General features: G+C 43.9%; 1 protein-coding gene across 6 annotated transcripts in view; it reads right to left on the bottom strand.

Annotated features, from left to right (window-relative positions):
* Nucleotides 1-26,091, bottom strand: part of LOC307231243 (suppressor of tumorigenicity 7 protein homolog) — a 59,336-nt gene that overhangs the window by 22,408 nt on the left and 10,837 nt on the right. For 5 of the 6 annotated variants that reach the window (XM_080001866.1, XM_080001862.1, XM_080001863.1 and 2 more), the window contains exon 2: nucleotides 14,706-14,742. The exons of the other annotated variant lie outside the window; for it this stretch is intronic. In XM_080001866.1, the coding sequence (XP_079857992.1) occupies nucleotides 14,706-14,727 (22 nt within the window). In that variant the 5' untranslated portion in view covers nucleotides 14,728-14,742. The remainder of the gene's footprint in view (nucleotides 1-14,705; nucleotides 14,743-26,091) is intronic. 6 annotated transcript variants of the gene reach the window in all.

Here is a 26,091-nt window from a genome sequence, read left to right as displayed (position 1 = left end):
GCGCGGCCACAGCGGGTCCTTGAAATGCCTGTGATTGGCTACCGGCTGTAGCAGCTCTGAGCTCAGATCTGTCTGAATTGGAGGGTTTTTGCCGTCAGTGTACCAGGACAGCGCTAAGATTCAACATGCCTGCTGGCTACACACACACAGTACATTACAAGCTAGCGGGGCACCAGATCCTGATAGCAACAGTGCAAAACAAACACTGCTTTTTCCTCCGGTAACAGAGGAAGAGGCGGGGGCTGTGGTAATCAGCGCAGCCAATCAATACCTTAGAATTTAATGAGACGGGGGGGGTCTCTTCCTGTGAAGGTAACCACGACAACCCCGCAATGACACTACAGCAGATTGTATGAAGGAGTCTCCTCAGCGAATATTCCACAGAAAGGCTAGCTAAATGGAGGCGTTCACAACGTGACGATTTTTCTGAGGCCTTTGACCACCCAGCGAAGGCCTTCACCGAGCACGCATGCTCTTTCTCAGTTAAGACACACAGACCCCGGCGCTGGCTTTTCCCTGTAGCCCGCTGGGAGCAGCTTCTGTTCAATCACTGCCTATTAGTGTTGGTCAACGGCCAGCTCAGGCCATGTTGATGATGGTTATTTAAAAAAGAGATCTGGGGATTTGAACTGACATCATTCAAGTCCTGAGCACAAAGACTTTCCTTTGTTCCGGTCAGAGCCATGGGAAGGGTAGCGGACATAGGCCGGGGTAATTAAATGGCTGATGAGGTTGAGACGCATCTGTATCTGATGGTGTAGGAACATGATGATGACGAATGTGGGGGATTTCCTCAACAAGCGATTAGATTATCAGGAGCAGCATGCTCCAGGACGCACTCCCCTTGGGTTGGTTAGGGAGGAGAGCGGGCGGGGTGTGCTTTTACATGACCAGCCTCTTGCACCCCAACATTAATTTATTTATTTAATTGCAATTTCAACATTGCAACACATCATTCTCTCACACAGCATAATGATGATGCTGTGAGAGAAAACGGCAATGAGGATTGAGGATGCGGTTGTGTATTCATCCCACACACACACAAAAAAATGCTAATTCATGTTCTGTGATGCATTCATGTAACACCATGCACGCGCAATGTGTGTGTACAAACACTCCCAGTTTGATCAGAAAGGCTGCCTTCATAAAGTGGAGGGAGTGAGCGAATGACATCAACACACAAATCAACCAATTTCAAAAGGTGTAATAGTGTAGAGTAGGGCTGCAAGAATGACATTTGAAATTCAAATAGAATTTGAATATTAAAAAAGTTGACTATTTGAATGCTGAAATTGCCATTCGATTGTGTATTTTTTTTTTTTTATAAATAAAATAACATGATAAATGTTTTGGCTAACGTCAGCGAATCAATTCACATGTGATGAGCATTAAGTTCAATATAAGTTCATCTAGTTTGTTACACAGTGAACGCACATGAGCGAGAAATATTCCTGTAACGGTGTGCCAAGCCTGTGTCAGTGCGCCAATGACCAGAATGTCCAGATATGCCACAGATGTAGCAGTGAAATTGGGAAATAGACACGACCATCATCAACAGAATGTCCTCTAGTACAGAGGTTCCCAACCGCCGGCTTGCTAACCGTGCCGGGCCGCGGGGCATTTGGGGCCGGGCCGGGCCTCGGGGCCGTGAGAACACGGCAGGAATTTTTTCAGAAACAGAGTAAATTAAATACATATTTTTTTATTTGCTTTGTTTGGGGAAAAGATTGCCCCCCCGCATTACGCACGGTCCCGCAGCAGCGCCGAGCTACTGAATTTGAGCATTAAAAATTTGAATATATTTGAACATTAAAAACATTAAAGCATACAAATTACAATGGGATAATAGAGGAATATCGGCGGCCCTAGAACAGAGATACTCTAGCTTCCAGATAAGAGTGAATCTGCAGCTTTAGTTATTTATTTAGTAAACACCACAAAATGAGGGAAAACAAAAAAATGTGAATCCTAGTCGACTTATAGACGTTCCCTCTGTTAAGTCAATGAGGAAAATACATTTTGTGGCAACTTCTGCCCCTTGTTACCAATATTCTTTTTACACCAAAATTAGCGGGTTTATAAAATCCGGGTAAACCTGCTAAAAATAGGCGATTGACACCTTTCCCATTGCCCGGAGAAATGCCATCTTTTTCTGGTGTGTCACGTTTGACGTCACAAACGCCTCGGAGAAGGGGCGTGTCATGGTTCCAGTGTGATGGGGAACAGCTTATCACCCAGTGAGACTCTGTTCTCTTCGTTCCTGCAAAAGAGCCGTTCAAAATAATCGGATCGTTTGTGAATGACCCAACACTACAGTAGAAGCAGCGCGGAGTATCCACCCGTAAACCGGCAGCGCCCGATGCGCCCCCACGCTCCGCCACACGTGGAGTTCTCTGGAGTGATCCCCACACTCAAAACATCTCATGGTCCCCCATGCTGCAAAAAAGTCATTAACTTCTGATTTTGGATTCTAAATGGGATATGAAATGTTCGAATGATACACGGATATTCCTGACTATTAACGTGCCAGCGTCCAAAACTTCATAGAGCCGGCAAAGCGGCCGCAATTAGCTGGTCAACCCGGTTGTCCTGTTTACATCAGAGCCGATCGGATGTGGAGCTGATAAAAACCTCTGTCTATTGCAGGGTCATTTGACCCGGGATTTTCCTTTCCCACTAACGACAAATGCCGGATGTACGCGGTTATTTCCGGGTTTTTGGTGCAGTGGGAAAGGGTTATAATAGTAACCACTCCCTAACCATTCTGGCAAGCTTCTATAATCACCCAATTAGATTTGGGTGAGTTGTGTGCATCCCTGACGCAAATCAGACTCAACCTCATTTCTCTTGCTGCCTCCAAAACTACTCAACCTCTAACCTCACATACTGTAATGATGAGGACTTTGTGCAATTTGGCAGTGCGACATTACAAATTATTATTATTATTATTTTTTCCCCCCATCAATAGTAAACCAGACCATACTGGTTCCTTGCTGTGGTACTGACTTCATATGCAGTGGAAAGTTTTATGACCAGATGAGATTAAATGGACTGTGAAACACGGAAAATGCTTGGAGCTCCAAGATACTGTTGGCCATTCTCGTACAAATAAATAAATTCATAAATAAATAAATAAATAAAGGAGCCCTCCCTTACTAAACTGAGTCGAGACGGCAAATCTAAACTAGATAAGTAGAAAGCCCAGTGTTTCCCATACATCCATTTATTTGTGGTGGCCGCCACAATAGGCGTTTTCGCACCGCAGGAACTTTTTCATAGTTCTAAGAACATCTGGAGGAACCGTCCCTTTTGTTGTGTCCGCACTGCCAGACCTAGGAGCGTTCGTAGTTCTTAGAACGCCATTTTGAGGGACTTTTTTTTAGCTCCTACTGCAGGGCAGGGACTACCTGGCACAAGAGGAGCCTTCAGTGACGTAAGTGTACAGTGATTGGTCCAGACGCAAGTGCACGGTCCCTCGGACTGTCTGCCTGGGTGAGTCGCATCGCTCTGTGGGGACCAGCCCACGTATACTCAGAGGTAATGAAAACAAACAAACTTCATTTCATTTTCCGAAGGAAATTGAATGAAATAAAAACAATGGCAGTGCGAATGCATTCTTTACAATGTAAATGGCAAAAAAAAGTATTAGCACCAGAGAACGCATCAAACATTGTTGGTGACATTGCAGACCCATTGATCTATACTATATAAGAGAGTGACCCGATGGGCATTTATCAATTCCAAAAAAATATATATATAATATATATATATATCTATATATATCAACTCCCTTGAGTTCCACCCCTCAAACTGTTGATGGGTGAAAGTGAATGATGGGACGATTAAGATTACCAAGTCATCAACCGATGCAGACTCCATACTTTAGGCAGAGTAGAGCATACTTTGGTATTTTAAAGATTACTCGTATTCCCATATCTGAATTACTGTATGGAGGTGTGGGGTAACACGTACAAAAGCACATTACATGAATTATGCAGACTACAAAAAAGAGCCATAAGGAAAGGTAACAATGTAGGATCTTGTGAACACACTAACAGGCTGTTTTTTAAAGTCACTTACTTTGAAGTTCATGGATCTGGTAGAATTTAAAACTGCACAAATAATATATAAAGCAGGAAAACATTAACTTCCGGGTAACATACGAAAAAAAATGTTCTTGGATAGAGAAGGGGGTTATCATTTAAGAGGAAAGTTTAAGAAAAAGATATATACTGTATTCGTACCACCATGAAGAGCATGTGAGTATCAATTTGTGGGGTGAAATTGTGAAATGTTTTGGCTATAGATCTCAAGCAAAGTCCAAATATAAATTAATTCAAGAAGACGTACAATAAAATATTTTGTAAGAGGTACAGGGATGAGGAAGGGTTGGGAGGATGAACGCTGAGGTAATGGTTTATAGTTCTATCTGATTGACACTGGGTGGATATTTGGGTTGTACATAGTAGCACAGGGGTAGTTGTTTGTGAGTTGTATATATGATAAATATTTCATTAATTGTTTGAGTTATGGAGAAGGGGTAGGACCATACAAGTGTATATTTTTCCTACACCTTTTCAGATGAGAATTTATTTGAAAGTTTGCTGTATGTTTATTGTTCATTTTAATTGCTATTCTTGTTTTGTTTGTTGTTTTTGTTTTTTGTGCTTATTGTTACATGTGCGAAATAAATACACATCAATCAATCAAAGATTCTTCAAGTGAATTAAAGTTTGGAAGAAAACTTGGACCATCAAGAAAGTTCACAACAACAAAAGCACACACCGTCAATGTTTATGCCACACTCTAGTTACTATCACAGGAAATGGATTTAGGCATGGACAAGTCAGAGCATGTCCACGCATTGGAATACATGCTAAGCAGTTTAATTGTTCTAAGCACAATGACAAAGATCTAATCCAATCGTATCCAGGAACTTTCATACATGTTAAATCCAGGATCAAATCAAGCAAGATCTTGAATCCAACTGACTAGCGATATTATGACTGGAGCACTCTGATCCGCTTGTAACTGAACAAAGGATGTTCAGGATATTACTTAGATGTCATTGGAAAAAAATAACCCAAACAAACTAAAACCTAAATCCCAACTTCATAGTAACTACATCCAAGACTGGGCAGTCGAGCCTTCCCCAAAGGGACATGTCCTTGCCCAGCTCCAGAGATATCCACACAATGACCTCACATTACCGCCACCCTGCCAAGTCTGCTGTCATTAAAAACCACCCTCTCAGCTTTGTTACTGGTGGCATGGGACTGCCAGCGCTGAAGGTTTTGGTTGGATGGCAGCAATAGATCAGAACTCCTGGGAAAGCGATCCCATTTGTCCAACAGCTTCAAAACCACAACCACAAACATATTTGGGATTTGCCAAAGTGCCATTTTTAATCCTAGTCTATTGGTGGGTGAAAGGTGAATACCAAAGTCAATGTTTAAGATAATTGTGGGCTGTAGATATAACATCAAATATCAAACAATGACGAACACTAATGAAAAAGCAGCTGCAGAAACTTCACATTTGACTTGACAACACAACCACTACAACTGCTATGTCTGAATAATAGATATAAGAAACACTTAGCCTGAAACGTATCTTTACAAACAACAACTTAACCATTCAAATATTTTGGCAGATGATTAATCCCTATTAACAACTATGGTTTAATATGGGGAATTCCAGTGAAATGGCCTTTAGATTATATCAAGAACAACCACTTCCTTGGTTGGTTTATTTACCCCCGAAAAGATTTTGTTCAAATTGCTACATGGCTGAGCTAAGCCCACTATGAATCATCAAATCACTCCAGCTGCAGACTTTCAGTCTGTTATTCTTAAGAACAACAAAATAACTTCTTATACAAGAGGACTGGCCGTTAGGTGTTAAGTGAGTAAAATAATAATAATAAGAAAAAGAAAAAGAAGGCAGTAGATAATCACACAGCCATTATCCACATGCTCCAATGCCAGTAGAAGTCGTCCTCATAGCGTTTACTCACTCAGTTGAACAATCTGGTTTCTCAAGAAAGGAAAAAAATGACAATCTTGCATACGCAAGATATTTTAATTAACTTTCAATGAGATGACAGGAGGTAAAAAACCTGGATTGATTTTAATTAAAAGACGGTAATTTAGGCTGAAACTAATGGTAGAAAATAACTTCATATTTTGCCTGCTGTAAAAATAGCCGTAACAGATTTTTGGTAAGCACCAAATTAGATCAAAAAGCCAATGTCAATTGGTCAATGCAGTTGGTCAACATCCAACATCGAATTTCTCCAAAGGGGAATCAATAACATGCCATGTTATATTTTGTACTATCCATCAGTATACACAGAGAGCACATGAAATAGATCCCCAATCCCTGAACGTCAGAATGGAACTCTCCATCCATTTAGCTTTGCGGAACATGACATTAACTTCTAAATTTGTTGATGCAGCTAAAAGTTTAGACAAACTTTATGGAGATGATTACGGGCTGTGGGTAACCGTCCACATAAATACTCCGCCACTGAGCTCTGTTCAGCTTTTCGTGGGTGAAAGTACATTTTGGATGGCTCTATATCTTCAATGAACCATCTTCTGTTTCGGTGGCGTACCAGCAACTATCTGAGCTCATGAGACAAAAATAGCCATAGTCAGCAGTAACCACAGAAACCCCAATCCTAGTGTTACCACGGAAACAGAGGCAGCTGCTCTCTGTCACAGTGCTGTTTGGCTTTTTATCAAATGGCCATTCTCAGCAGCACCTGGCACTACGCATCCATCTACCTGGACCCCAACAATTCACTCAGGCATGCATTTCACAATCACAAGCCAATCAATACGGCTGTGAAATCAAAACAATTTATCGGATATGATATGAAGTACAATAAAATGGGATTTGATTCAATGTACACTACAATTAATAAAGTCATACATTTCAATTTCAATAAGTTAATTGTCTTAAAATTATACACTGCTTTCATATAGTCCAACTCAATCATGAGTTAGTGCTACACAACGCATCAAGCTGGTCAATATGATCATATTTTCATTTAAATTGCAAATAGACAACTTCTTTGCTTTAACTTATCATTACGAAGTAAATGTTGATTTCACAGTGTAATGGCTATAGAATAATGACACTATCAGCAATTAGATTGGTTCCCTATAAGCCTTGCTTTCAGTACGCAATTCTGTCTGCCACCAGGTACGATCTCACGGGAAATTGAAGGCTCAATTTATGGAAAAAAGGAAGTGCCTCAACCACTGCACGTTCAAAAGAGGAAGCGGATAGCGCTCCCAATCACTGTCCCAAAACATTGAATCACACAAAAAAAACAACTTGTTACTTTGTTTAAACGGCTATCTCTAAATGAACACGATATATAAATTAACCGGATGTAATCCGTCGCGATTTTGAGGGTCCAAGTCCCAAGTGCCACACAACTTACTTTTCATTCAATATGTGACAAATAACCTCTCGAACTTGAACTTGAATATAAAATTGTAGTTGACCTCTTCAGTGAACATGCTTTCTTCTCTCTTATTTCCAAAGTGGTGTTGATCATTTCCTCACGGTGCTAAGCTCTGAGGACAACGTAAAGCGATTCGGTTGTCTTTGCGACAGCGGCACAAACAGTAATAACAATGAACAGTAAGACAATAATCATGCGTCTGCAAAGATACACGTAAAGTTCTTTGCATATGTAGGCAGAAAGGGTTTTCTGTGTCACTCACAGAGGAGCAGGCATGCACACTTTTGAAATCTCACGTTAGCGCTACACATACTGGTGGTGCTGTGAGTCAAACAAGAGCTGCTAGTTCTCGGACTACTCCAGTGGGCTGCCCTCTGTACAGCACAGTTGGCTCTAACACAGTTAATGGCTATAACGCTCATAATGTTAGGACTCCTTTTGACTGAAGGGTATTTCACAACACGCCAAAACCAACTCCAAAAATGTGTGTTGCCTCGTGTCAAATAAATAGTATGCCTATTATTGCCTATTTTTAACTAAAGAGGTTACAGAGAATTCTGAAATCTCTGCCTGCACTGCAAAAAACATAATTGTATTTTCCCCCCACTCTTATTATGTGGGAAAGCTGTATTTTAAAGCAAGCACGTTCCCCATGCTCCTTTCTTAGCTTGTGAGGAGACCCTGAAACCAAACTTGCCTTTAATAATGCCCTTCCTTTCATGAACCAGTTGGACATGGAGTAAAAGTAGCTCTTGCAGTCAGTTTGGTTTTGATTTGCATATGCAGGGCAATGTAATGCCAAGCATGTCGCTGTCAGCAACGGTTATTTAAGACTATAAATTAAAAGGCTGTTTAAGTGCATATTCCCCCAATTATTTTCTGCGATAGCAGATATGTAAGAGGTTGCAACGAACAGATTCTTGACAGCCAGTATTCATTTTTAAATTTATAAAACCAGCAACACTTACATTGTTATTAAGAAATCTTTATTTGATTATGGCAACATGATTCGTACCTTGTGTTGTTGCATTCGTATAAGCAATTTGCGGATGCAGGCTGGTCCCCTATCAACTAATCACTGTGGGCATAGTAAGTATGCATGTTATTTAAATACCACCTCAGCCATCACATCAAGGTCAATGTATGTCCTTTCTCCTCCCTTAAGATCTCCCGATTCCTTAGTAGAAGTTGCTCTCAGCAGCTTTGTGAATAGGGTCAGAGCCAACTCTTAGCTGAAAAGTTTCAGTGCTCTTTAGATGAGGTCTTAGTAGGGGGTTTGGTTGGTTTGCAGTAATTCGTATATAGTGCAAATTCATTACATTAGAAATGACATATTTTTTAACAGTTGAACCATATCAAACATAATTTAATCAAACAAAGTATGGCATCAAATTAAGGCCACACTACCCTACAATGATGACAATGTGGGAACGCTTTGCCAGCTCTCAGCCAGCATCGCGATAATGTGACGACAAGGATGAGTTTGAAATATTCAACACCGAAGCTACAACTTGCATTTATCTTCCTTTGCTAGTCTCATTGCTGTGACCCCGTCCTTTGATGAATGTACTGTGGTCAATTTGATAATCATCCAATACAACCTAATACAGTAAAGAGGCTGGTGCTTAGCTCTCAACCAGAAAATGGGGACAAATGCCCGCGCCAGTTCAGAAATGAAACCATCAATGCAGCTCTCGGGAAAACAGAACTCATACAATAACACACCCAGCCTCCTAGAGGATTGCTGTACGAAAGACCGAGTGCAATGCATTTAGCCAGTAGGATGTCTAAATCAAGTCTCTTGTATTTGTCATGGCAATAGCATGTTGGTTTGTTGAAAGACCTGATCACCATAGAAACACATCAGTCCATGAGACGTGCCTACAAAAACACCAATTTACAGAAAACAGAACATGAAAACCACTCTCCCTTAACTTAAGGCTAAATTAAATATGCAATATCAATAATAGCACCAACCAAAGGCTAATATATGGAGGATTATGAAACCTTCCATTCCTCAATATTGTTTTTAATCCGTTGATTTAATCCTCACAGAAACCTCTAAGTTGTTATTTTACGAATTTGATGTTTGGGAGAAGGGCAACAAGGATTTATTTTTTCCCTTTGTGAGGGAGTCTTTCCTCTCACTGCTCCCTGTTTCTCTGAGGGAGTCTTTCCTCTCACTGCTCCTGGATTCTCTGTTTGCTCAGCTATTGCTCAGAGTTTCTATTTTGTCCAAACAATCAGTGTCTAGTTGATGCGTGAAAGATCGGGAACATTTTGACGTGCTGCTAATTGTTGGGAAGTTTGCATGTCAGAGCAGAGGTCTTGCGTGCCACTGCAGCTCAAATTAACCCCTTGATCAAGGTCATAACTGGGCCAGGATTAAAGTACCTTTGATTATTTAAGGTGATTTTTTTTTAACCTGAGGCTCATTATTTAATACTCATAATGCATCTCTAAAAATCTACTAGATCAAGTCAGAAGATGGTTAAAGTTTAAATCATTTCATCCACCAGGGAATTTAGACACATACCATACTTTGAAAAGTTTCTAAACGTATATACTAAAATACTTTATAAGACTTTCCCTAAATGGTAAATTAATCCATGACAATATTTTAGTTTTTGTTGCCGCCTTGTTGCACTGCGTTGAGAGATTGCAACTTTTATTTTTTGACTATAGTCGGTATAACATTATGGTGAGGATGCTGAGCAAAAACTGATATTCAAGATAAATCAGCTAATGGTCCATGTTTTACTCAGATGCCTTTTATTCCAAAGAAAAGAGTCTAATTACTACAGAAACTAGAGAAAAGCCAACATTAAACACAGACCTGAAAAGCGAATTCTGCAAAATTTGATAAACATTTAAAAGTGGTTCCCTCTACATTTGAAAGCAAACAAATAGATCCAAATTGTTGCTAAAGCATCATTTTGGTGGGATTCTTTCTTTTCACATAACTCAATGATAACCTACAATGAATAGTTCCATCTTAAAAAACAAATACAATTGAACCTTTGCTTAAAATAACTACAATCAAGCTGTATGATGACCCCCGGGCCACAACAGAAGCGACATCGTCAGCGACACGTCAGCAACCAGAAAGCATCGCGTCATTTGACGACCCGTCAAATTCTTCCGGGTCCGTCTTCACTCAGTCTATGACACGCTGGCGTAGCAACATACTGTATAAGACTTTAAACTTCAAATTGCGAAATTTCTGAATTTTCAATGGCAAAGTGAATTAACTGATTTTAATGTTGTAATGTCACGATTTGATTTTCCATTTAAACATTTTTTTTCCAGCACTGACGCCTATGCTTATTGTCAGGATGATTTGTAAAGAAACACTTGTTTCTCAATAACTAACTTTAATTTGAATATTAAAAAATACAAATTATAGAGAGCTTTAGCAAAACAAGACTTTAGAATTATAAACAATAAGTTATTTATTACACTACTTTTAAGTTACTCACCAAAATAGGCGCGGCAAAATTGATACTATTTTTGCCAGAGGGGAATGCTAGTATTAAAAGGCAAATTAGTACCTGCAGCTCCAATCAGAGCGATCTTTTCTCCAAACAAAGCAAATAAAAACTCTAGACATATTTAATTTACTCTGTTTCCTGCTGCTGATCTGCTGTGGAGCAGATTGCAAATAACTGCACACATTGCAAAGGACTGCACATCGGCAACTTAATATGTGTGTGTGGTGTGCGGGTGGTGCGGTTTAAGCTGCCACACCTGTCTTCGGTCTAGGTATTTGGGCCCGGGATCAGGGTGGCTGTACACGTGTTGCTTGTCAGCGCAATAAACGAGCAAAAGGCAAATCACCCACACCCACACAAAGAGCGTCTGTCATGATAATGTTCCATCTGCTCCTGGTTTGTTACATCGTGCCACTCTATACAATAAACTGGTGTATTTGCAACATCTCTGCCCGTGTCTGTATGCCGGAGGGCCCTGGAAGCCACTCTTGGGTGGCGGGTGGCAGACGCGGCTGCCATGGTGGCGCCCGTACAGAGATTCTCCAGCACGGGAAAGGGACACGGAAGGGCGATTCGAAGACGCACTGAGCCACCAGCGGGTTAACAGGCGGCTACAGCACCAGCCCTTTCCAACTGGCCGCAGCAGCACCCAGGATGTCCAGCGGAGGACAGGGAGAGAAGCAACCGCAGCAACCACCGTGGGGAACCGCCCGCAGCAAGCTGCTCGGCCCAGCAGCACCCGCCAGAACCATCCAGTAGCCCAGCAGCCAAGCCACCCTTCCAAACAGCCCCTGCAACAGCCAAGCCCAGCTACACCAACAGCCAGCACAGCAGTCCGAGGCCCCACGCTCCGGAAGGGAGAAAAGGGTAGTCTGTAGGTAAGTAGCGGGGGTCAGGAGAGGTAAGTTTCGGCCAGAGATTCTCCCTGGCCTCAGTTTGGTGTTGGGGATATGTGGTGTGGTTTAAGCAGCCACACCTGTCTTGGGTCTAGGTAATTGGGCCCAGGATCAGGGTGGCTGGGCACCTGTTGCTCGCCAGAGCAATCAACAGGTAAATCTCACACACACACACACACACACACACACACACACACACACACACACACACACACACACACACACACACACACACACACACACACACACACACACACACACACACACACACACACACACAGGGAGAACCTTTGTCATGACACGTGTCCATCTGCTTCCGGCTTGTTACATCTTGCCACTCTCTCCAATAAACTGGTGCGTTTGCAACATGTCTGCCTGTGTCTCTGTGCCAGAGGGCCCTGGAAACGCCACTCAGGTGGCGGTTGGCAGACAAAACTGCGACGATGTGGTTGATGCACACCAGGTTTGGTAATTAAATATTTTCACTGAACATCTTTAGAATGGACCTCTATGGGAATCCTTACTCCAGTTTGCACTTTGCGCAGGGAAAATAGAGCCAAGGCGTAAAAAAAGGCAAGAGGGGTTTAGGATCCGAATGGCATGCTGCTTTTGCTACTCTGACGCTTCTGCTTTGTGTAACCTTTCATACTGATTAAAACGGCAGTGTATCTGAAGTGTTGTTGTGCTGCTTTCGCGACGCGTTGCTTCTGGTGTGGCCCAGGGGTTATTTCTATCTAAAAATGTATTGAATTTGCTACAATCAAGTGTGCATTTCAATCACATTCCCACTATGTTAATGTGAAAACCCATAATGAGCGCCGTTGTAAATGGAGGAGGAGCCAATCCGTTAAGTTCTTTCATCTAAAATTAGTTGATGATTAAAAGTTTGCAGCAAGACTTTTGAAACCCAAACTCATCGAGTAGATTGTAGTATGCTGGGGCTTGCTTATACTTCGATCATTTGTATTAAATACCATTGCTTGAAAACATTATAATTAGGTTGCACATTAAATGTGCATCGCTATATGACCTAAGTCAAATGTACTAATCTACAATCCAATAAACAAAAAAAATAAAAAATGTAAACACGCAATTGAACATTTGAGCCGATAGTGTGATAGCAGCTATGTGACAGTGTGCCAATATTTCGTATCGTAATAATTTCGTACATATCACCGATCTCTTTAAAAGTCTTCCCAAGCCAATTTGAAAGTAGTTAGGAACAGGTTCTGTACATTAAAATGATTGTGAAATAGATACAGGTGTGTATTTGAGTCCTCTAGGTAAGGTTGAGATAATTGGACTTGATATAATTATGAACTCGGAGAAATTAAGTGTTTGAGGTAGAATACAATCTATGGGTAGTTGTCTAAAGAAATTGAATATTTGATGTTTGATTTGATATTTAAGTCAAACATCTTTCAAGATCCCTGTGCCATTAACCTCCCACAACTGAAATGAGGAGTCTACGATGGAAGAAGAGGTTTGTAAATAGAGGACCAGGGAGCCATAAACATTTCCTGAATCTGGACCAGATGCTTCAAGAGTGCACAACAACTGGGTTATCCCTAAAATATGTAAAAGATAGGAGCATTAAGGGGAAAAAGTAGCGCAGCCAAGGTGGGGGGTTGGTATACGGCTAGCTCAAATATCAGGCCGAGCTGGGTCCCTGTCAAGCCAAGGGGGCTGTAAGAGGTTCCATTTTTAAAAGATCTCAAGGCTTGAGCACAGCCAGGCTTGCGTGAAATGGGATTGCAATATACTGCAATTGTGCATCTTAACCAACCAAACCATGAAACGCTTGCCTTGTGCCTTGTTTAATCACTTTGTATTAATGGGTGAAAAGCAACATTAGCATGAGTAGTTAGGTTACATGGTGTTGATACATGCAACATGGAACTGCTAATGTCCATGGATGCGGTGGTGCTAATTATGGATGACCGAAAGAAACAAACTCCATATAAGCAATATAACTCTGAGTAGGTTAACAGTTTTATATAGCCATCTCCAAAGAAGCATGCACAATCTCAAAAAGCTATATTAGGTCCAGTGGCTGACAACATTCAGCTCTCTGCCTCAAAGTCGACTGACTGAGGTTAACGGAGCAAGAGATACCTAGAGAGAGAGAGAGAGACGGACAGCGAGAGACAGCAAGAGAGAGAGGACACAGCGTTGGCAGGACAATCCTGCTCGAGAGCAACTCCAGAGGAAAGCATCCATTTTCCTAATGCATTGCTATGGCTGGCGCGCACACACACACACACACACACACACACACACACACACACACACACACACACACACACACACACACACACACACACACACACACACACACACACACACACACACACAGAGGGTATCGTACCGGCCAATTCCACGGAGAGTGATTCCATACAGAGCACTAATAATACAATGCATGGCGGTAGCGCTTTACACAGACACATGCGCTAATGACAGAGCAACATAAAACCTATAGAGGAGAGAAGGAGAGCGGAGAGAAGGCGAGGAGAGAGGAGGGGAGCAGAGAGGAGGGGAGGCTGGGATAAACCAGAGTCGCGGGCTATGCATGACGACGTGCCAGCACGGCCCTCTCCATGCAAAATGGTAGATCCCAGCAGCCAGTGTTTCATCCGTCCGTCAGAAACAAGGAGGGAATGAGGAAGGGCAGAGAAGAAAGGAGAGGAAAGAGAGATGGAGGGATGCAAGAAATACCCCTCCCATCACCACCAAAACCTCCAGGACAAAGCAATTACCGTCAGAGCAAATAGGAAGACAAAGGGAGAAATTAATAATAAAAAATAAAAATGCAAACGGCTGCGAGAGAACGGTAGTACTTACATGAGGACTCTGTTCCAAACATGGCTGGGCACAGGAGCTGCGATGGAGAGACGGGAGGAGGACGAGGAGGAGGAGTGGGAAGGTGGGAGGGAGGGGGGAGGGAGAGAAAGGGAAGGAGAGGTTGATGAGCAGGCAGCTACACAGCAGGGGTCATCAAAGCACACAAAGCTCCCAGTCGGCTCGTCGCTGAGCTCCCAGACGCGAGATGCCGCGTTCTTCAAGGCTGCCTAACCACCCTCTTCCATGCATGCACGCACACACACACACACACACACACACACACACACACACACACACACACACACACACACACACACAGTCCGTTTGGCAGCGAACAGGAGACCTCTTGGAGATTGGGGTTTGAAAATAATCACAGCTTAAGCAGCGTTCCTCCACAGACTATTGTGAGCGTGGTCTAATAATCCAGCGGCGCTGAAGGCTAGCTGATGGCTAGCTGCTGTGGAGTCTCTCCCTCTAAAGCTCCCGTCTTTCCTCCCTCTTCTTCTGTGGTGGCTCTATCCCGCGCTCCCCTGCAGCAGGAGGCTAGCAGCTCAGCTGCTCTGCTGAGCGCTGGGGGGGGAGGGGGGGGGGGGGGGGGTTAGCTCGTCCCACAGACGGGATGGGATGGGGTGGAGGGGAAGGCAAAAAAAAAGAAAACAAGCCCCAGAAAACAAAACGTAAAAAAATAAAAAAATAAAGAGCGAGAGGGAGAGAGAAAGAGAGAGAGAGAGAGAGAGAGAGAGAGAGAGAGAGGGATCCCGAGAGGAGCTACTGCAATCATGGGCCACGACAGCCCTCCATCCTACCCCCCCCAAAACTCCCTCTCTTCTGGAAGACAATGGCTGAGCAAAGGGAGAGTGACGTCAGGGAGAAGACACTGCAACAGACCAGACTGATCAGACAGAGAGAGGGGGTGGGGGTGTGTATGAGAGAGGAGGATGGTGGAGACAGAGATAGGGGGGAGGAAGGGAAGAGGGGGAAAAGGATGAGTGAGAGAAGACGGTAATAACGAGGATGAGAAGCAGAGAGGGAGAGAAAGGTGCAATGGAATGAGAGGGCTTCTATAGAGCAGGCCAATAGAAATGGTTTGTCTTTTATGGACCTCAAAAGATAATATATTTATAAATATTATATATTAGAGCTATGTCAATTAGCGCATGTGATTGATTAAAAAAAATATATATACATAATAATCCCCCCCCCTTTATTTTTCATGACAATGATCTCGCACCTGTCCTGCGCTGCTGTCCAGCAACTATTACACACGGCAGCGACCGACAGAAAGAGACAGAAACAGAAAGGCAGGAACGTCCAATTGATTGATTTTACGCTCAAGTCTCCATTAAACTTCTGGGTCTCTATTTTAACCTTTATTTTTTGGGATATACAATTTCTGGTGGTTTTTGAATACATGCATCTTATCTTCTCATTCAACTATAAAGGAAGGAATCTGTCCGTCTGTATGTGCTTCGATTAACCAGACAGCCGTTCATCCGATCCACTTCGCACCAGGTGGGTGCATTGCTGGGGAGCCAAGGACGTGCAGTGCCCAATTTGGTGCAATTTGGACACGCGGCACGTGCAATATCAATAAACTTTCAATGAACAGCGAGCCAGTGGCAAGGGCTTCAGGGCTCTGAGTCTCAGTCACTAAGAGTGTCTTTCCCCCATCACGGCTGCAAACCGCCGTTAAACCTCGCCGAGAGAAGAAGATCCACTGTGGCACACAGGACTGAATCATTTCCATTTTGTTAAACTGTGCCATTAAAATGTCTTGGGTCTTAAATTCTGCACGGGCATGCACTAGTGTTCTCATAAAATTTCAACATGCGATCAAGGAAACTGGAATTTATTTTTATTTGGAATATTCCATCAGCCACTCATCCACATGGTTAGCATAAATTAAAAACAAGAGCCAAACCTAAAGTATGTACCGAACCATGTGTTTTGTGTACAAATGCATCCCTATAGTCCATTCTACTGCCAGAGTCATTTTGCATTTGAATTGGGCTCAGCCTTTAACTGGTCCCTCATTTATCAATGTTTCATATAAAAAAGGTTCTAAATCACTTCTTTGGAAATATTTGTTTACTCAAACATGACACGCACACCTTTTCCCTGATTAATCCCACACCTTTTAATTTACCATGTTGTGCATGTTTCTTATTAACATAAATTACCATAGAGGCACGCCCCTAAAATACCATATATGGTAATAAACCCTTGCAACGCAAGCTAAGGGAGACATCAGTGTCTGATGATGGGCTGTGTAGAGCTCTTCGTACGAGGTCGAGGCACAACAAAACATTATGTTTGGCAGTTTGTCTCGTGGTCAGACTTGGCAAGAACTTCCAGCAAAGCCAAATTTCCCGACACAGGGCATGTGGACATAAGTGTAAGTGTAAGCTTTTCTAGGAACATAAAAAAAATAAAAAATAAAAACTACAGATTGTGCGTGCAATCAATCGCATAAATCATTCATTCAAACAGTTTAGAATTGAAAATTGTCCTTTCATACAAGTATGTTCCTGCGCATACACACTGACCTTGTGCATCAATTCAGAAAAATGTGTGAAATTGAATTGTGTGCGCACGGTTAATAAACACCTTTCATTTTCACACATTCTGCTTATCACATCTGCACTTAAATTCTGTTTAACCACTATGGAAACTAAACTCTATTAATAGACTGTAGGTCATGTCAGTGTAGACATTTGCATGCATATGATCAGATTATTAAACATGCGTCATGTTTTTTCGTGTATGATGCATTTTATTTTCCGTGAGCCACAGTAGATCCTGTGTGGCCAATGGCTCTGATTAATCTTTGCATCAGAACAAATGCTGCAGGACCAGTGGAGGGGATGTGATCACCAATTCATCCGTCCCATCCTCCTTCAGTACAGCCGTGCGTGCATTTTACAGCGCTGTCAGTGATTAGCGTGATCACTGATGTACACTGTAAAAGTTTAATGGCAGTTGGAGGACTAAAAGGCACAGCATCACGTCAAACATTGCGTGCGACTAAACGCTGCTTCAAAGTGAGAGCATTAAATTGGGATCTGAAAAACGATATTAAAAGATAAGCACCATAATATTTTACCCATTTTAAATATAATTATGAAAGCTTAATAATGTTGATTGATATGCCAATGTTCAGTTTCTGGCGCTATCGGGCCTATAGGGTGTAATAACATATTTGTAATGAGACATTCAAAAGGTTTATTGGTCACATACATATACATACTTCCATACATATATGCAGTGAGATGTCAATGCAACACATCCGGTGATTACACAAAATATGTTCTAGACTGAACACAATAGCTACCTAAAAATTTCTACTTAACTAACTAACTGATTCATAAAACGTAATGCAGTAAGTAAGTCGAATAATATAGAATACATTAAAAAAATAACTCAAAGGTAATGCATAGTGGGGGTACAAAATATAAATAAATGGAATAGACTTATGTATATGGGATGGGCTATTATGTATAAACAGATATGTGCATGAAAGTGGCATGTGAATAAAGTGAGGTAGTGTGTGGGGAGATATACAGTACACAACAGTATGGCACAGCAATACAGTATGCAGTAGAGTATGCAACATACAGTACAGTAAGGTAGTGGAGCCTATGTGTGTGACTCAATGAGGACCCATGGAGAGGTCAGCATTGACAGTCCTTATGGCTTGCGGGAAGAAACTCCGTCTCACTCTCTCTCTCCTCTCTGAGTGGAGGCGCTTGCCTGACCGCAGCAGCTCTGCTACTACACCTCCTGTTGTTTATGTCCTGCAGGGAGGGGAAGGTAGTTCCAGTGGTACGTACAGCTGAACACACCACCCACGTCAGGGCCCGCCTGTCCTAAGGAGTACAGAACCAGGCAGTGATGTTGCCTCTCAGGATGCTCTGTAGAAGGACTTGAGGATCCTCACCGAGACCTGGAATTTCCTCAGCTGCCTAAGGTGGTAAAGACGCTGCCTCGCTTTTCTCACCAGAGTGTCTGTTTGTAAAGTCCATGTTAAATCCTCTGTGATGTGGACTCCCAGGTACTTGAAGCTCCTCACCCTGTCAACAGAAGTCCCATTAATCACCAACTGTGCGTGCGTCCTCGGTTGTAATCCTCGCTTAAAGTCCACAATCAGCTCCGTAGTTTGGCTGACGTTCAGGTGCAGGCTGTTGTCCTGGCACCAGTGTGACAGGTCAGCCACCTCCTCACGGTAGGCCTTCTGGTCATCGTCGGTGATCAGGCCCACCACGACGGTGTCGTCCGCAATCTTGATGATGGTGTTGGAGCTGGACCTGGCCACACTGTCATGTGTGTACAGGGAGTACAGTAGGTGGCTGAGGACATAGCCCTGGGGGGATCCTGTGTTCAGGGTGAGGGAGCTGGACATGTGCCTCCCCAGCCTAACCACCTGGGGCCGGGCTGTAAGGAAGTCCAGGATCCAGGCACACAGCGGAGTATTCAGTCCGAGCTCCTGCAGCTTGACAGCCAGTCTGGTGGGGACTATGGTATTGAAAGCTGAACTATAATCGATGAACAGAGTGACGTGACAAGCTACAGTGCCAAGACTGTTGTGTAACTGCTTAGTGCTTTGTATCTGTTATCTAGTATTTTACTGTTGTAACTTAGGACTGCTGATTTCACTCTGAACCCATCACTGTTAATTGCTTAGCCATCAACAAAGGGTGTGACTTCTAGACACTCCCCCAAATCGGTAAGTCCTTGTCTTTGTGTGGGCGTGCCTTCAGTCGGGTGCAATCAGTCCGAGCACGAGAACAGCCGTCTTCAATCAGCGGTCATGCTACATTCACGGGGCTGTTACAAAAGCCGTGTGCAGCCGTTCTCGTGTGAAGACGGTATTGTGTAAAGACTTGCAAGTCTACCTGTGCAAGTCCACCAAAGCAAGGACACCGAACAAGGCAAACCTGTCTTGTTTTTGTCACCTCATACACAATGCGCAACTACCACATTTCTGTAATTTCAAGGTCACACAGAAAGCCTCATAATAACAAACGCCGATGCAATCTGGGTCACCTCAGGTCTCTGCAGCAAACATCATCTGCAAAGACCTTCTCTGTTGGCTTGTGGAACTGTCGATCTGCAGTTAACAAGGCCGACTTTATTTCTGGTTATGCTAACCACCTCTCATTGGAGCTCCTTGCTCTCACTGAGACGTGGATTAAACCTGAAAATAGTGCAATCCCGGCTGCGCTTTCCACAAACTACTCATTCTCCCACACCTCCCGACCATCTGGCCGTGGTGGTGGGACTGGTCTGCTAATTTCCAACACAAGGAAATTCAATCCACTTCTGCCTTTAAACAACTTTGTCGCCTTTGGATATCATGCCATCTTGGTGACTGCTCCGGTAAAAGCCTATGTGGTCGTCAGCCACTGTCCACCAGGACAACTAGGTGACTTCCTACATGAGCTTGACACCCTGCTGTCATCAATTCCTGAGCATGAGTGTCCCATGCTTGTCCTCGGTGACATGAACATCCACTTGGACAGTGCGAGCTCTGTTGACTTCCTGTCTTTGGTTCGCTCATTCGACCTAAGACACGTCCCGACTCCACGGATTCACGAGGCTGGCAAAGAGCTTGATCTCATTCTTGCTTGGAGCTGCACCACAGACAACCTAATGGTCACCCCTCTCCATCCACTTCAATGTTCAGCTTCCAGAACAACCCTCTACCTCCCCACCCATGGTTTCCATCCGCCGCAATCTCCGCAACCTGTCTCCCACCCACTTCTCCTCTGTGCTCTCCCCTTCTCTTCCGCCTCACGGCACTTTCTCCTCTCTACAGGTTAATGATGCCACAGATTCTCTCTGCTCTACCTTGAGCTCATGTCTGGATAGCCTGTGTCCACTATCCACCAGACCTGCTCGATCAACCCAGTCGCACCCATGGCTGAGTGACACCCTCTGGACATCACGCACTGACCTCAGAGTAGCCGAGAGGAAATGGCACAAATCCAAAGCGACTGAAGATCTTGCACGCTACCAGACACTGCTGTCCTCCTCTTTTCCAGTATCACTGCTGCTAAGAAGGCTTTCTTCAACGACAGGCTCAACGGTGCCACGGACAAACGCAAGTTATTCTCCACCTTTAAGTCTCTGCTCTACCCTCCAACCTCCTCCAGCTACCAACCTCACTGCTGATAGCTTTGCCTCCTTTTTTACTGACAAAGTGGCAGCTCAAGGCTCATTGTTCCCTGGTTTTACCCCTCTCGCTGAGAGTGAGGTATCTAAACTACTAACATGTTGCCGTCCTACTACCTGTCCACTAGATCCGATCCCATCTAACCTCCTTCAAGCCATATCACCGACTGTCACCCTGGCAATCACACATTTGATTAATTATTTTCTCACTTCTGGCACATTCCCCTCTGCTTTCAAAGTGGCTAGGGTAGCACCACTGCTCAAAAAACCTTCACTCGATCCGACTCGAGTGGAAGACCTCGGCCGGTCTTACTCCTCCCATTCCTTTCCAAAACCATTGAGAGGGCGGTCTCGAGACAGGTTACAGAATTCCTGTCAAGAAACAACTTTATTGGTCCACTTCATTCTGGCTTCAAAAGCGGACACTCCACTGAAACAGCCCTGTTGTCTGTGATGGAGGCCTTAAAAACTGCTAGAGCTAGTGCCCAATCCTCGGTTCTCATTCTGCTAGACTTATCAGCTGCTTTTGACACTGTCAATCACAGCATTCTCCTGTCCATACTCTCAAGTATGGGCATCTCTGGCAGTGCACTTTCCTGGTTCGACTCTTACCTCACTGGGCGTTTGTTCAGTGTGACATGGCAAGGCGAGTTGTCTGTGCCTCACCACAGGGATGGCCCAAGGCTCTGTGCTGGGACCTCTCCTCTTTGCCATATACACCACTTGCTGGGCCCGATCATCCGCTCGCATGGTTTTTCATATCACTGCTATGGGGATGATACTCAACTCTATCTGTCTTTCCTGCCTGATGACCCCACTGTCTCAACGCGGATCTCTGATTGCCTCGCTGACATATCCGCGTGGATGAAGGATTACCATCTTCAACTAAACCTGGCAAAAACAGAACTGTTGGTCTTCCCGGCCAAATAAGGTATTTATCACAACATTGATATCAAAATTGGCCTACCAAGGCTGCAAGGAATCTAGGTGTCATTATCAATGACCAACTGACATTCTCGGACCATGTTGCCGCCGTCTCTCGGTCGTGCCGCTTCGCACTATTCAACATCCGAAAAGTCAGGCCGTACCTGACCCAATATGCCACTCAACTGCTGATACAAACCTTGGTGATTTCACGCCTCGACTACTGCAACGCTCTCTTAACAGGCTTGCCGGCTTGTGCGGTGAAACCACTGCAGATGATACAGAATGCGGCGGTGCGACTGGTGCTCAACCAGCCAAAGAGGGCACACGTTACTCAGCTGCTACTCGCATCAAGTTCAAGTCTCTGATGCTTGCCTACAGAGTGATTGTTGGGAATGATCCCACTTACTTAAATGCTCTTGTAAGAGCACATGTTGCCACCTGGATGCTGCGTTCGTCAAATGAGCGTCGCCTGGCTTTGCCAGCTGCACAACCATGGCAATCCAGGCTATTCTCATTTGTAGTCCCATGTTGGTGGAATGAGCTGCCAAAAACCACCAGAGCAGGGGCCTCCCTCTCTGTCTTTAAGAAGCACTTGAAGACCCAGCTCTTCAGAGAGCACCTCCTCTCCTAACTTACAATTACTTAGCACTACTTAGCAGTATTTATTTATTGTTACACTAATGTATCTGTTGCAATGTAGCTTGAATGTTATTCTCTCTTGTAAGTCGCTTTGGATATGCTAAATGACAAAATGTAACAACAATCTCACATAGGCCCCCTTCCGGCCATTCAGGTGCGTGAGCTCGGTGTGCAGTACCTGGGAGACAGCATCATCTGTGGATCTGTTCTGCCGGTACGCCAACTGCAGCTACGCAAACTGTAACTCCAATTAGCCGGCGAGCTAGCGGTTGTTGTTGCCAGACTCAAACCGTGCATAAAACGAGTTTGGTTCGTTGGCTAGGGAGGCCTCCACATTCGTGGCTGGGGAGGGGCTGCTCTTGTATTTCGTAATAGTCCACATCCGCTTCCACCAGCGAACCAGCGAAATCGTGGTGTGATCAGATTTCCCGAAAGCAGGGAGTGAGGTGGTCTTGTATCCGTTCTTGTACGGTGTGTATCCGTTCTTGTACGGTGTGAAACAGTTCTATCTCCTGGTGGCACACGTGATGTGTTTGTAGAAATTAGGCAAAACTTTTTTAAGGTTCGCCCTGTTAAAGTACCCAGTCACCACCACAGCCACGTCGGGATGTTTGTTTTGAAATCCGCACAACATCATACAGGTCCAATAGTGCTGTGTCGGTGTCCGCTTGCGGTGTAATGATGACCAAGCTGAATTCCCGGGGGAAGTAAAATGGACGGCATGAGATGGTCAGCTGTTCCAGGTTCAGCGAGCAGGTGTGGGAGAGAGTCCTGGCGGCCACTCTAGATTCACGGATAAAAAGTCCCAAAGTTGTTCTTTCAGGGATGTTTGTGCAGTCGACATGGAGCACCTGCGCAGGCGACAGCAAGGGAGGGTGCCACAAACACCAGTTTTGTGTAATGATACACGACACCCATTTATTGACACTGAACATTGGAGCATAAAAAATTGGGTAGAAAGTACATTTTTCCCTACTCAACTGATAGAAACGCACTGAATTCACATTTTATTCCATTGCTTTTGACAACATTGCATTGCCGTCATCTTTAGCATGTTTTTCTTTCCTATTCAAAAGAGTCAAAGGGGCTGAAGCTAGCTAGCATGGGGATTATCTCAGCTATTTAAAGGAGTAGTGACGAAGGCCTCTGCTCTTTTGTCCCCAATCGAATACACACTAATGCCACCTTAAACTCTGTCCATAAAGCAGTGGTACCCCCCCACCACACACACACAAAGTACGTATATAAAAAAAAAAAAAAAAATAGCATTTAAATATCCAGCTTATATAGTACTGTGATGCACCATGGGTCTTGTAATTGTATGTTTTCTTTATACATGGAGTGTCAGAAAATGGCTGTTTAATAGAAAGTAAAAAAATAAAAATTTGAGTTGAAACAGAGATGTCAAACCCTATCCCAAATGTTAAGACTTTTATCCCATCTGACCCGTTCAGAGTCCCACCATGCTGTCCCGCTGTCATGCTTCATTCTTTCTTTTAGTGCATCTTACAGGACAGCAGAACCGCCTCCCCCCCGAAAAAAAAAAAAAAAAAAATACAAGAGCGCTGCTCCACCCACCCCATTCCTCAGTTGTTGCCACGACAACCTCTAAGGTGCAAGCCCATTGCTGTAACAACGGCAGGGGTATGATGAACAGTGGGATAGCTGCTCTGCGATGACTGACAGTGCTCATATTACTCAAATAACAACAACAACAAATAAGTGGGTGTAAGAATGTATCAATACACAGAATCCTGATTATTTGCCTACCAATACAATATCGATCCTCAGAAAAAAACCAACTTTTTTTTAAATTAAATCTATATTAACATGCTTCAGCCTGAACATTGCTACACAACTAAAAATACCATTCTGCTCTGTATTTATAGTATAGTACTGTAATGTATTGAGATACTATGATCAGCCACAACATTAAAACCACCTGCTTTATATTGCGTAGCTCCCACTGGCCACCAAAACAGCTCTGACTTGTCGATGCATGGACTCCACAAGACCTCTGAAGGTGTCCTGTGGTATCTGGCACCAAGACGTGAGCAGCAGATCCTTTAAGTCCTGGAAGCTGTGTGGTGGGGCCTCCATGGATCGGGCTTATTGTTCCAGCACATCCCACAGATGCTCCATCGGATTGAGATGTGGGGAATTTGGAGGCCAAGTCAACACCTTGAAATCTTTGTCATGTTCCTCAAAGTATTCCTGAACAATTCCTGCAGTGTGGCAGGGCAAATTATCCTGCTGCCATCAGGGAATACCGTTGCCATGAATGGGGTGTACTTGGTCTGCAACAATGTTTAGGAAAGTGGTACTGGTCAAAGTAAAATCCACATGAATGCCAGGACCCAAGGTTTCCCAGCAGAACATTGTCCAGAGCATCACACTGCCTCCGCCCCCTTGACTTCTTCCCATAGTGCATCCTGGTGCCATCTCTTCCTCAGGTAAACGACGGCCACACACCCGTCCATCCACATGATGTGAAAGAAAACGTGACTCATCAGACCAGGCTTCCTTCTTCCGTTGCTCCATGGTCCAGTTCTGACGCTCACGTGTCCATTGTAGGTAACTTAGGCAGTGGACAAGGGTCAACATGGACATGGACACTGCCTAGCAGCAAGAAGGTCCTGGGTTCGATTCCCACCTGGGGCGCTGTTGGCACCGTGCTCCGGCGGGTTATCTCCCAAATAGGAGCCTTTCTGTGTGGAGTTTGCATGTTCTCCCTGTGCTCACATGGGGTTTCCTCCACCTCACGTCAGTAAGGACCCCCACCCAAAACATGCACCCATCATCGTCTGACCAGCGATGGACATTATCACCTGGTCCCCGGGCGCGTCCACTTATGCTGCCCACTGCTCCTGGCTGTGCCCCCGGAGGAAGGACAAGCCAGGATGGGTCAAAAGCAGAGAATCCATTTCACCGGCCACCATCAAAAAGCATGTGCATGTGTGTGTGTGTGCAAGCATGTGTTATAGTGTGGTGTGTTGCGTGATGAATAAAGACTGTTTCTTTTCTTCTGACCGATCTGCAGCTACACAGCCCCACACACAGCAAGCTGTGATGCACTGTGTGTTCTGACACCTTTCTATCACAGCAGCATTAACTTTTTCACCAATTAGTGCTACAATAGCTCTTCTGTGGGATCGGAACAGATCGGACGGGTTGGACTTCGCTCCCCACGTGCATCAATGAGCCTTGGGCGCCCATGACCCTGTCTCTGGTTCACCTGTTGTGTTTCCTTGGACCACTTGTGGTAGGTACTAGGGATGCAAATTTAAATAAATTTCCTTAATCAATAATTGTTAACCCTAACAAACAATCGTAGATTAATTGATAAAATAAAAGCTAATGACGTCACCAGGGGGTGGTGCCATGGGGCGTGGGGACCTACGCGATGTTGCGCACCTCCGATATTATGTGACTTGGTGCCAGGAGCATTTCTCCTTATTTCATCTGATTTAATTTCAAAATAGAGAAGTTTGAGGCAAGATTCAATGAGCAGGTTTTCTCATACAGGAATATTTACAACCCGTCTTGGCGCAAGTTAAATAATTACACTCTTTGACATCCTCCGCGATGAGAGGCTAATAAAATTACAAACAATTACTAAAACTGTTATATATATGACAACAAATAATTT

This window comes from Zeus faber, assembly GCF_960531495.2.
Source record: "Zeus faber genome assembly, chromosome: 6".
Classification (NCBI taxonomy): Eukaryota; Metazoa; Chordata; class Actinopteri; order Zeiformes; family Zeidae; genus Zeus; species Zeus faber.
Note: the sequence above shows the minus strand (reverse complement) of the source record. Positions and strands in the feature narration are given on the sequence as shown.